Here is a 13,162-nt window from a genome sequence, read left to right on the forward strand (position 1 = left end):
TCTGGGCTGGTGATCTGTGCAGCCGACTCTCTCTCTCTCTCTCTCTCTCTCTCTCTCTCTCTCTCTCTCTCTCCCTCTCTCTCTCTCTCTCTCTCCCCCCCCCCCCCCTCTCTCTCTCTCTCTTACATAAATCTCCCTAAGCCCTCCAAGGCTACATGGACCACAAAGAGGAAGCTAAGAATAGATCAGGATACACACACACGCACACACAGACAGACGCGTGTGCACAAATTCATTTCCTCAACCGATGTGTTGGAGCAAGCAAACAGCAGCACTTACTTGTTCTCTGGTGCTGATATTTCAGTGGCACGTTGGTGCATGTGTGTTTCTAGGTAATGTTTGACCAAGCGCTGTGTCAGTTAAACAGATTATTTAGTATCAGCAAACTGATGACAGGGCAAAAATCTTAAATTCCTTCTTCTTAAAACATTGCAACGCAGGGCTTTTGACCCAGTAAGACCAGGCCTAGTATATTACATTAGCATCACTTATGTAACTTTGGTGCATTAACTACGCTGACAGCCTGTAGATAATGAAATCTGTTTTCCTGTTTTTTAAATTAGTCAGCCATTTAGTGTCTATCAGAGGATGTGAGATGCTCAAGTCTATGTTGAACTTAAGAGCAGCACTAACGTCCACTTAAACCCTGCCCTCATTTCTCTTTGGGCAAGGTACCTGTACGACAGGAGACAGCCTATTTACTGTAATGAGCAGACCAAAGATGCACTGGAAAAAAACATCCTCTCTGCTGTTTTAACTGTATTCAACAGTAACAATTTACTTTACTTTTCACAAATTAACCAAATAGACCAACAGGAGACCAAAGAGAGGTAATTCCACTTGTTTCAGAAAGAAGTTCAACAGTTTAAAGTGTTTAAAGTGCTCCATAGTCTGTCTTTACTCTCACTAATGTAATCTCTGAAAAGCTCCTATGCCATTACATCACAGCTAACACACACACACACACACAGGAATTCCCATTAGCACTTTGTCAAAGGATCATTACTGTGGCTTAGTCTGTTTGAGGTCATGTTATGTGTACGTGCCTTTGCTCTCGTGGTTTAACTTAAGCCTTACTGCCATAGTTTGGGCCAGCGTACCTTTATATGAACACAGCATTTATGTGAGCACAGCATTGTACTCGCCATCAACACTGTAGAAACTGAAGGAATGTACCTTAAAGTAAACAGGTCATTACATATGACCTATATATTGTGTTTAGGCATACACTGTTTTGATTGTATTGGAACATTGCCCCACATAGGTAAGTAACACCAAATATAGACTAAATGATCTAATCATTACAGACAAATTGAGGAGAGCTGCGCAAAGTGTTTGACCTCATGATAATTGGCATTTGTTTTGTCTTATTGCTCTTGATGCCCAACATACATTAAAATACAGGAGACAAATTTCAATGTTTACTTATTTACTTGTCCACGTGGAGAAAGTGTGTGATGTGAAAAGCCTTTTCAGTAGATCACGATTCTGAAAACATTATGTGGTTTGTTAGGAACTTTGAATTAGGGGTACGTGTGTATGTAGTGTACATGTATATGTACTGTATATGCAATACAGTTATATCTGAATGAGAAGGCTTTTGTGAGTTAAAGGATTAGACAAACAAGTTCACTGTGCCATCACTAATAATTTACTACCAGCACTAATGTGTAATAAACTGCTCCAGCAGTGACTGATTATTTAGTGTCCGTGTACGTGGTGGATGTGATGTGGATGCCTGTGTGTGTGTTTGTGTGTTTGTGTGTGTGTGTGTGGAGATCCAGACTACAAAGGTCATCAGTTGCTTGATTATGTAAGAAATGACAGATACATGGACTCAGGCACTCACATGCAAACGCAAGCAGTCTGATTTTGTAGTGTAACACAGAAATAAATGGGTCTCACACAGGCACCTAGATTACATCATTATGTCATTAGGTCTGTCACAACTGTACTAAAACTGAGCTAACCACTAAAAGAGAACAATGCCAATGAGGTTAAGGTTAAGGTTGGCTTTTCAGGTTAGGACTGTTTTCCCAACCTGGGTGTTTTTCTAACAAGGCATGTGATGGTCGGGGCATTGTCTGACAATGTGATGTTTTGAGTTTTGATATCAACAAAAGGCTGCAAGGTGAAGGAAGGTGTGGGGAGGCTGAAGGAGCAGCTACATGCCAAGGGCACAGAGTGGGCTAATGGTGGGACCTTTGTAATGAGGGAGATGGGGGAGAGGGAAGGTGAAGTGAAGTACAGAAGAAGATTCTGTGGGGAGTGGGGAGTGGGGAGGGCTGATGCCTGGAGCTGCAGACGCCAGGGAGGCAGGCAGGCAGAAAACAGCTGAGCTGGCACTGTGTCTTTATCAGCTGACTGCAAACTGACAAAGCAGACAGGACATGCGGACAGACATGCGCACACACACATCAAAACACACACAACCAGAGGCAGATTACAGTGCAATTGTACAGACACTGACAGAGTGGAAGAACACAACATAAATATAAAATGGCAACACAGATGGAAAAAGGGAAAGATGCATATTATTGCATTTCATATTATAAACTGAAATTTGTCAACACTTGACTCAGAAAAATATGTGGATTAATAATTAAATGTCTCTCTGCAGTACTCATTTATGAAATGTAATTAATTTTTCTGTGTTCCGGTCATGTGGTCAAATTTGGTCACTGCTACTTGAACTGGTATTTCCTGATTTTGCTTCAGCAATTCCTACTTTTGCATTTCATGCCAATAAATCAGCTTTGATGGAGGGCCGGGGAGTAAGAGGATAGAGCGATGATCCAATCATGTCTGGTGGAGGAAGGGTGCAACAGCTTGAGGGCAGAGTTCGACTAAAAAGCGTGGCAGCTGGATTGCACAACTTTTGAGGTAAGTGAATGTTACATGGGCATGTTAACATGGGTGTGACAGGGAAGTTTTATTTTCATTGTAAATTACGTGCTTGGGAACGGGCCAACAATGACTGCAGTCACTTTTTAGTCCAGAGAAATTATGTCAGTGCCTTACAAATTATACAGCCAAGATAAAGCAATCCCTTGGCTGCACTAACTGTGAAAATGGAGCATTTACAAGGTAGTTAACCTTGTGGTCAGCCAGCAACTGTGTTATTGGGTCAATAACTAGGTTCTGGCTGGTACAGGTTTCAAACTGTGCGTGCGTGTGTGCATGCTCACCTGCCATAGGCAAATCGTCTGTCTTTGTGATGATCCCCAAATGTGTCCCATAGCCTCAGGGACACACTGACCTCATCCACTACATCACGAGATCTCTCTAACACCTGCAACACAAGCACATATCACTGTGATCAAGTCAAAAGGTCTTAACTTGGTGTTAGTGTTTTTAGTGGAATTGAAGGATTATGCAATCAGTAAGCTGAATGAAAAAAAATCACATCACAATGTCAAATTTCATGGTCAACCCTTTTTTGAATTACATTCCTATTACATGCCTGGGAATAGATGTTTTTTAAGCAATATTGCAAAGGCACAATAACCAGAATGCATCTTTAGTGCTATATCCAAAAGTTTGTCTATAAGTGAATCTTTCCACACTGTGTGTAGATGTGAATGTGTGTGCCCACCTCCTGGCATACACGGTACTGGTCGATGGCCCAGACGGTTGGCACGTGGGTGGCAAGCAACTGATACTGTGTGAGGGTGGCATTGCAGGCCCGGGCACAGATTAGCCTGGTCTTGCCTACTGCGTTATCCCCTACCACCACACATTTAATGGTTTCCACATTGGGCCGCTCATAGTCTGTGTCTATATCCATGGAGAGGGCCCTGGAGAAAAGGAGAGAGGAGATGGAGGGGGGGAGAAAGAAAATAGGTTAATTCAATATTCATGGACAATTAGAATCACATTGATAAAGTATCCCAGGAGGAATGACAATGCATTTTGACAAAGAAAGCAACTGGTAACAGGTACAGTAGCTTTTAACACTCGCCCAGTGCGGGCTAGGGAAGCTTGGTTAAGGCTCTAAACCGGTGTTCACGGGCTTCTGCCAAACTCCTAAACAGAACACATGGTTCGCAGGCTGAGGAATAGAGGGACTGCAGAGCTATTTCTGTAACAGCTCACACAGGGATAGAGAGAACGGGGGGAGAGAGAGAGAAACACAGAGACAAAACAGGAGAGACTTCCCTTGAGCTCATTGTCCTTTTCTCCTCTTGTCTGTCTTCCCCCCTATCTGTTCCCCGTATGATGCATTGATAGCATTTTTGCTTCAGAGAGAACTTAAGCTAAAGAGATGAAAAATCTAGCTCGAGAACACAAAGGACAGACAATAAAATCCCCCATAAAGCCATCTGTAATTAACTTTTTAGGTCATTCAGGAGCACAGGGAGTTGTGCATCTTCTTTTGGGGTCAAGTGTATTTCCTGTAGGTTTGCGGAGAGGAAGGAAAACACAGGAGGAGAGCGTGGATGCATGTTTGAACTGTCAGCTCCGGACTTAACCCCACCACAAGACGGAGGCGGTTCTGTACACAGTTCAACTGACTTCCTCTTTTTAAAACCACACATTGCTGTAAAAAGCTTATCAAAATCCTTTTTCCATAAACTGCTTACAAACATTTCTGACATGTCAAAACACATGTTAATACCCATTTAAAATAAACATTCCTGGAAGAATCTACTCTATTGCATAACCAGCCCACACACACAAACACAGATGGACCGGTAGTCAGTTAATCAGCTCATCCGTCGTTGCAACTTGTTCAAAGAGCCATCCCAAGGCCCCATAAATAGAGCGTCTGAAACATTCATAAAGGCCTTTGCTTGTTATTCCATTGACGTGAATGCCTGTGCAACACTTCAGTCCAGCACTGACAGAAACTAGCAGCTAAAAATGGCACCTATTCATTGGACACATGAGCCATGTGTGCACCCTGTTATTCAGCCATGACCTGCTCTCCACGTCCTCACTCACCTCCAACCTGTTCATAATTCCACTGCAGCTCCACAGAGCCTTCTCTAGACACATGACACATTGGTTCTCTCTGTCAGGAAATCAGGCAAACATTAAGATATTTTTGTTGTTTCTGAGAAAAAAGTCCTTATTTCGTCAGCCAGGAGGTACAGCACAGGCCGGTCCTACATTTGTCTGTGTCAGTTAAAGAAAAGTGTCTGTCAGGGTGGCTGTTTCCTGAGTGGTATACAAAGAACAGATAGGATCTTTCAGAGCTATAAATACACGTTTTTGCCCTTGCCATTTCTCTGACTGTGACACCTTAGGGAGAGGTACAACAGGGAGAGGAGAGAGATAAAAGAAGCAGTAAAAAGGTACCACAACCTTGCGCTTATCTAACGGCTGTCTGCCTCATAGTCATTGCAGCTGCCAAAGCAGCAGTCTTCTTAGTGCTGCTGTATTAAGAAAACAGGGATCACTGGCCAAGTGTGAGGCCTGACGTACTACACAAGTACAATCTGTGGCAGAGGACATCTGAGCAGACAGAGACCAAAAAGCGCCATAGGCACTGACTGACAGAGAGGGGGAGTGGATAGTAGTATTGTTAATTCCCAGCATTTCTAATTCAACAGTAGATAAGCAAAGGGGATTGCAAGAGAAACAAGGCAGAGAGGGGATTATTAGAGTCTTAGAGAAGAGAGAGGGACTGTCATCCCAGCATTAGAATCAGTCAGTCATGTCATTGAGATCAAAAGGGTAAAACCAACAATAAGCAAGGCTGCCCAGGGGAACAAATCGCAGCTTTTCCTGCTGATGCTGCTCTCTGCTATCAAATGAGTGGTTCTCTTAGAGAGAATGACAGATAAAGAAAGGGACAGAGGACAGACAAGGGTACAGTCATCCTCTACTACTGACCCGTGGGAGTCTGGAAGTCAGTATGTGCGTATGTGCATGTCTGCGTGTGCATGTGGTAATAAGCTTAGGGCTGGTCTGTGAGGCATGGAATGATGCAGGCAGTGATGTAACCAGGAGGCAGCATTGGTGGCAGTGGCGGTGCTGGCGGTGGTGGCGTGGATAGGTTCTCAGGGGTATCAAGAGAATCAGGCTCCCAGATATCGTGCTCCATCTGCGGCTCTGCATCGGGCCCCAAGCGCAAGTCTGGTCATGCGTCAGTCAGCACACGTAACGCAACTGTCTACTCACTCACACACCACTGCACTTGACAGATATGCACCTGCTCTCAGTTTTATATTTGAACTTGACGAGCTTTCACATACAGTTATTCTTAATTGTGAGAGAGCAGGATGAACAGAAGCTGGAGACCGTGAAAGCAAAGCAGCGCATCTCAGACGAGCAGAAAGAGAAGCTGTAGAGCTCAGGTTTCATTTTTAGCAAGCGACCTATAGTGAACCGTTCACAGACGTCTAGACTTCATCTGCCAGCTAGTGTCATCTTCCCAACAAGGCAACAAAGTAGGCTGCAAGGACAAGGCAGTGTTGGGATGGAAATGCACACATATGTGTGTGCGTGTGTATGTGTGTGTGTGTGTGTGTGACAGAGAGAATGAGATTCTGCCCCAGTTTTGTGACTCTTTTAGTGGCACATTGATGGTTGTAGACAAGAGCGCAGTGATAGGAACACTGTGACAGCAACATAACGCCCCCGCAAGAAACAAACATCAAGCCTCTGCTTTACTCTGGAAAGTCACGGATTGACTCAGCTTGTGTGTCCGTCCGTGTGTGTTCGTTGCAGGAGGAGCAGACAGACAAAGAAACTCATGCATAATTTGGACAGTGTGTGTCTCAGTGTGACTTTGTTTAAGGCCAGTGGGGGTTTCATAAGGAGATGGCTTACAGCTTTTTTTCTCATTACACAGTTCCTGGCATCTTTATCTCTATCTCGTATGTTTGTTTTATACACACCCATTGCTTCCTCTCTAAATCCTTTCATTTATCCTTCTGTCTGCCTGTGTCTGTCAGGTTTGACCCGCTGACAAACTCCCCCGCCCCCTCCCCCTTCTGTATTCATTCTGCAAATGTAATGCTTCACAGTTCAGCTACCACATCCCTCACTTCACCTTTTTATCTTAAATGACCTTTTCCCACTACTGCTCTTCTTTGACATCCCCTCTTGCATTGAACGTCATACCTCCTCCACCATTTTTATTATCAGTCATCTATCTATCTATCTATCTATCTATCTATCTATCTATCTATCTATCTATCTATCTATCTATCCATCTATCCATCCATCCATCCATCTATCTATCTCTGACCTTATACTTTTCTGGATGGCAATCAAGGAGCAGAATTAACCAGACAGCCCTCCCACACCCAGTCTGCTCCTCCTCTGCCTCTCTCTCTCTCTGTTATGTAATAACTTCAGCGAACCACTGGCAACAACCGCTCATCCCAAAACCCTCAACAGTCCCCATCCGACTTCTTTTTGTCCTCTTCCTTCGGGCTTGGGTTCACCCTAATGTCATAATGAAGCCGCCTGCCTCTCCAGTCCCTCCACCCAACCCTGAACAAAAAAAAAAAAAAAAAAAGACCCCAGTAACCATTCACTTTATACATGGGCCAACACTCTTGCACTCACACAACGCTATGGGCTTCATGCTATCACAGGCTCGGCTGCATTGTCAAAGTGTCCATGTGTAATTGCTGGAAGAAACTATGGGTGAATGTGTAATCATGTATGCAACCCAATTTCTTTTTAAACATTTTTTTTGTCAAAAGTGTGTTTTTGAGACATTGACTGCCACAGGCACAGCTGGCACAGACTGGTTACATAACCTGGTCCGTAGCCTCCGCTTGGCTCCCTGGATGGCTGACAGTAGACCTCAGACTCACACACACTGGCACAGACATGCACACACACATGCAGGGCTGCACGTAGTTGCCTCACCCACTGCAGATGTTACTGGTGGTAACGCACGGCCTGTGGCAGACGGCGATATGAACACATCTACCCCAATGAGAGGGTGCAGCCTGTTAGCCTATTTGAGAAAATCTTCCTCTTCTCCTCTCCCTGCTGCAATAATGCTTTGTAAACATGCTCATCTTGATGCCCTCATTTCCTTTATCCCTCCCTATCTCCCTCCTCCATCTCCTGTGTCCATATTTTCCACCTTCATCTCTCTATCTATGTCTCATTTCTATTTTGCACCCTTATACTTTCAGTATCCCCTCCATCACAGAATGCCTATGGGCATACAGTTTACTATATGTCATTGACCATAACAGCACTTTGTGATTGCTTTGACTTTGGTTTTGGTTTTTTTGGTTGTGACAGTTTGAATCTCAACTCTAAGAAGCAACTAAGGCAGCTAGTCTTCAAAATTGTTACCGTTCCTTTATATAAATTATAATACTGTTTTTTTTAACCAGGGTATTTGATTGTGGTATTTCAAGCTGCAACAATGACAACATTTTTGCAGATATGCAATATTCTAAAACAGAAAAAAGCAATGCATGAAACATTAGAGGTGCTCACATTTTACAAATGAGAATTTGTAAAATTACAGGTGGAGGGTTTAGTATCTTTCTCTGAAACTGAGTCAAGGATTTTGTGATTACTGTGACACTGGGCCAAGGGATTGTAAGTTTGTGACCCAAATATTATTGCAACTTTGCAGATGGGGCGGGGAGGGGGGTAAGTCTGTGTGAATGTAACAGAGAATTTCATCATAACATGAAAGTAAACTTAAGTTCTTCTTATAACTAAAAATACAGCTGGTCTGTCATTATCAAACCATTATAAACCTTTTCTCACCAAAGTCCACATTGTAACACACTGTGTTTCACAGTGAAGACAACATACACTTGAAGCATCAAACATACACACAATTTCAAGCTCTATTACCCCTGTGTACCTCCCACTACAGCCTGATACAGAGGTCAGAACATTCTAGCCAGCCGTCCAATGCTGGCTGACTCTTCCATGTGGGTCTGTCAGTGCTGCACTATGTTATCTCAAAGCTGTTGACACAGCCAAAGCGTTGGGAATAGTGCCTGACCGGGACAATACATAGCTCTGCCCCAGATCCATCTGAAGGTAGACATAATGACAGGCCTGATTACCGATTCATTATAGCCTAGTAGGTGAGGTCAACAGTATTACTGTCAAACTACATTTCTAGCTCAGTTTTAGGGATAACAGTCGAGTTTTTCTGACCAGGATGTGGAGAGAGAATCACACAGAACAAAATCTATAATAGTGTTAAAATGATAAAACAGTTGGGTAATTTCAGGAGAAAAATAAATTGGCCAAAACACAAAGGTTGCACAATATGGAAGAGAAGGGTGCCAGATTGTTTACACCCTGCAGATATGAGTAATCGCTAGTGACTGGAAATGAAAATATGGTCAGATAAAATATTTATTTGCAGGTAGACGTGAGAGGCCCCTTCAACAACCACGCAGATACCTGCACAACCCAATCCTCCTCATGACGTCACAGCCACAGGATCAGCAATGAGGGGAGTGTGTGTGTGTGTGTGTGTGTGTGTGTGTGTGTGTGTGTGTGTGTGTGTGTGTGTGTGTGTGTGTGTGTGTGTGTGTGTGTGTGTGTGTCGTCTACAAACTGAGACACTCCATTGTCCCAGTTTGAGAGCCGCATGTTGTTCCACTAAATACTGTGGCGTAGGATCACTACATTCATCAATGAAAGGCACCTCGTGTGCTCCCTCTCCCCGCAGCCATTCATAACCACCTGGCTCATTCATATTTTTTTTCTCGGGAAACCGATTCAACAAAGCAGACAGTCTCCTGCACTGTCACACATGTCAGGGTTAATAAAGACAGCACAATCAGGGTGGTGAGATGTCTTTCATTTAACGATGTTGTAAAAGGCAGGTGGACATCAACCCACTTCTCAAATGATGCGCTGATAAAGTCTTGCGTAATGCGCCAAGCCCATCCACTGCACTACAACACTGAATCGAAATGCTCTAACGACAGCAGTCTGTGCTGCACGTGTGTGATTTAAAATCATAACAGTAATCTCCATTTGCATCATCTCGTGTTAAGCCATTCATTTCGTACACATGAAATGTATGCAAGATCCATATCATAGAGATTGAAGGGGAGATTAAAACCCCATTATGTACAATAAGACCATGCGTGGCATGATGAGAATAAAGCTGGGGATGATTTGAGAATAGTTGGAGTAAAGGATATGGCAAACAGAGTGTGGCTTTGTGCACGACGGGAATTACACTGGGAGCATGTGACCCAGTATTCCTGCAGGAGGGGCTCCTACCTTCCGACGGTTCCGGAGTTGACCCACATGCCACAGCTGGTGGTCGAGCCGGTCACTCGAACCGGACAAAGACGCGCTGAGAATGAAGAGGTTGCTCGCGGTATTCCCTTTGTTTGTCAAAGAGCATAAACGGCTACAACTGCAAACGTCGCACCTGGACCCCGGTGCCCTGTCACATCCTCAACCTTCTCTCACTTCCTCTCGCTGCCTCTTAACTGTATCGTCTCAGGACTCAACAAGTCTCTCGTCACCGCTGCAGACCTGACACGAAGCTATTTACTTTTTAAAGCGACTCCTTCTCGAATGAAATCGAAACATAACTGGTCTTAAGATTTTTTTTCCTGCTGCTCTGAGCCACCCCCCTTTTCTGTTGTTGTTTCCCCAGCTGATTTCACCAGAGCCACGCCTCCTAAGCCTACGTCACCACACAAGGCGCCCAACTCCTGTTGTGCTGCGTTCAGGTGCTGTCAGAAAAAAACAATTGTATGAAGCCAGTAGCGGTAGTATCTCTGCTATAATCGATAGGCCAGCTGCACAGCCGTAGCAGACGTAAGAAGAGTAGGTAAGACATTTAGTGGAAGTCCTGCAGAAGCCTCTGAGTGTAGGCTTCATTATTAATAAGATTACATTTGGTTGTGAGTTGGTACACATTTGATTGTTCTTTGTGATTTCTACAATAAAACACGGCCAACTAGTTCGTTGTTGTTTATGTTGTTTGTGTATTTTTTTTTTAAATTATTATTATTTACAAATTCACTACCCAGCAAAAGCAGCATAACACTTCAGGCAAGTAGAGCTGAAGAGGGGCATTTAAGGTCTCATCGGAGATTACAACGCAAGAGCCAATCAGATCCTACAGAGCTGTATAGTATCCCCGCCCCCCCACTGCTCTTCCACTCCTGTTAACTCAAAAACATAGCGCAAAGCATGCTGTTTTGTTGGTGGAGAAGTCACATCCACCACTGTACTGACCGAAAACTCAATATAGAGAGACAAGACATGAAATAAAAAAGTGTGTATTTATCAAAACCAATAAAAATGTATTAGGAATGTGCAAAACCATCTTCTTAATTTAGTCTGCAACACATAAAAATAAAAATACACACACACATTATGCAGTAGTGTCCTACTATACTCATGGGGAATTGAGAGATTTGTGTTGCTAAACAACAGATGAGAAAAAATGTATTTTGAGGTTTTGTGGAAAACTACTCAGCCCCTTTTCCCTCATTTTTCCAAGATCTCAGTGTCTGGGAGTTCATTTCTGGAATGTTAAGCTGTGCCAGAGAAGAAAACGCTACCATGTGGCCAAAAGGCAAAAAAAATAAATAAATAGGCTACCTCACTATTCTATTCTTCCAGCAAGGTTATTTTTAACATCAACTTAAATTGCTCTGTGAATTTGATGCTAAACTGAGGACTTTGCCCAGACATGTACTGAGACAAGAACCTTTCTCTGAGTCCCTGTCCCTGATGCCCATGGACATGCCTGCAATTCCAGGTAAGAGGTTAAACTGGACTTTTATTTAAATTATGTTTATCAAGGATTTCATTTGGGACATTTTGCAGTGTTTGGTCATGTGGGAACCCTGGACAGTCTAGTCTACCTACTGTCACTGACTGAAGACTGAAGGCAGACATCTACTGGCTGAACTTGGTACTGATCCCTCTGAAACAAAGGAGGTATAAACTCACTGTACCAATATCTTAAATCTTTGTGATGGATTCTGGGGTAAATCAGCAGTGGCTGTCAGATTCTACAGTCTAGAGAAAGAAATGAAACAGGGCTTTAATAAAACTATTCAAACATCACAGCAAAACCACAAATCTATTGCTTGACCTTTGAGCTGTTCAGTCCCTCATGGCTGCAGACTCACAAAGATGTGTGTTGTCAAGAGCATGTTTTGCGCATATTATGCAACAGGGCACATGGAAAGAACTACACTGAAGTGAACATAAGTTCCATGTGCAACTAGTGGTGATGCCGGCCTTAAAGCTATGTGTCCCATGTTGTCTTGAATCCCTGAGAAAACACTGCCCCCTGACCTGGCTGGCATGGCCAGAATGAAACAGCATGAAAGATGGGCTGGAATGCTGCTGGAGAAAGCAGGGGTTCAACAGCACTGGCACTGAGAGGGCTTAGAAATGTGGAGAGGCAGCCCCTTTGTTGGAGAGGTGTATTTGTGAGAAAACTCTCAAGAAGCACAGGCTGAGGTGATGCCTGGCCTTTGGAGCTACAGTAGAACAAAAAAGACTGTGTGGCTTTGTTTTACAAGCTTTATCACTCTTTTATTAAGTGTGTGGGAAGCCTACTCCCATCGCTTTTACACTTTGGTGAGATTAAAGTTGGTAGAATGAGCTGAGATCATTCTTTGGCATGACTACTTCACTAAGGAGTGGGCTGGACAAATACTCTGTTTACTCTGGTGCGCCATCCAATGTTCATTCCCAACAATCAACATTTTGTCCAGTTATTCAGTGTATCCATCTTGTATAACTCAACCAGTATTACTAAGTTTTGTTTGGTTTCAGGTGTGAACATGTTTCAGAATATACAGTATTTGAAGATTTCTCTTCATGTTAGAGGTGTTGCATTTTACAGCACTGACAATAATGGCTGCCGTTGTGCCGTTACCTTTTCACTATCCATTTACATTGAATTATTTTCATCACAGACTTGTCTCCAAGTCCCTTCACTTGTGACATTTTGAGGCAGAAAAAAATGTACCTGACAAAGAAATTGACAAAAACAACATAGTTGAAGATTATGTTCTTTTTTTCCCTAAAAAAGAATCTACAGATATCATGATAATATTGTCATGATTATCATGCCATGGCAGCCTTACTTAAAATTATACTGTCTTCATCTCACATAAAGGCTCATTTTACAACATGATACATTTAGCATATGTTTTTACAAAACAGATGTCAGTGTTTCAGTTAATTCATCTACTTGTTTACATAATGGTGCAAGTGA

The 13,162-nt window shown here is 43.1% G+C and overlaps 1 protein-coding gene across 4 annotated transcripts in view; it reads right to left on the bottom strand.

The window, feature by feature from the left end:
- rhobtb4 (Rho related BTB domain containing 4) overlaps positions 1-13,162 on the bottom strand; it is a 539,043-nt gene that overhangs the window by 12,207 nt on the left and 513,674 nt on the right. For all 4 annotated transcript variants that reach the window (XM_083979521.1, XM_083979522.1, XM_083979520.1 and 1 more), the window contains 2 exons: positions 3,596-3,797; positions 3,189-3,292 (listed from right to left, as the gene is read on the bottom strand). In XM_083979521.1, the coding sequence (XP_083835647.1) occupies positions 3,189-3,292; positions 3,596-3,787 (296 nt within the window). In that variant the 5' untranslated portion in view covers positions 3,788-3,797. The remainder of the gene's footprint in view (positions 1-3,188; positions 3,293-3,595; positions 3,798-13,162) is intronic.

Source organism: Trachurus trachurus, assembly GCF_905171665.1.
Source record: "Trachurus trachurus genome assembly, chromosome: 9".
Taxonomy (NCBI): domain Eukaryota; kingdom Metazoa; phylum Chordata; class Actinopteri; order Carangiformes; family Carangidae; genus Trachurus; species Trachurus trachurus.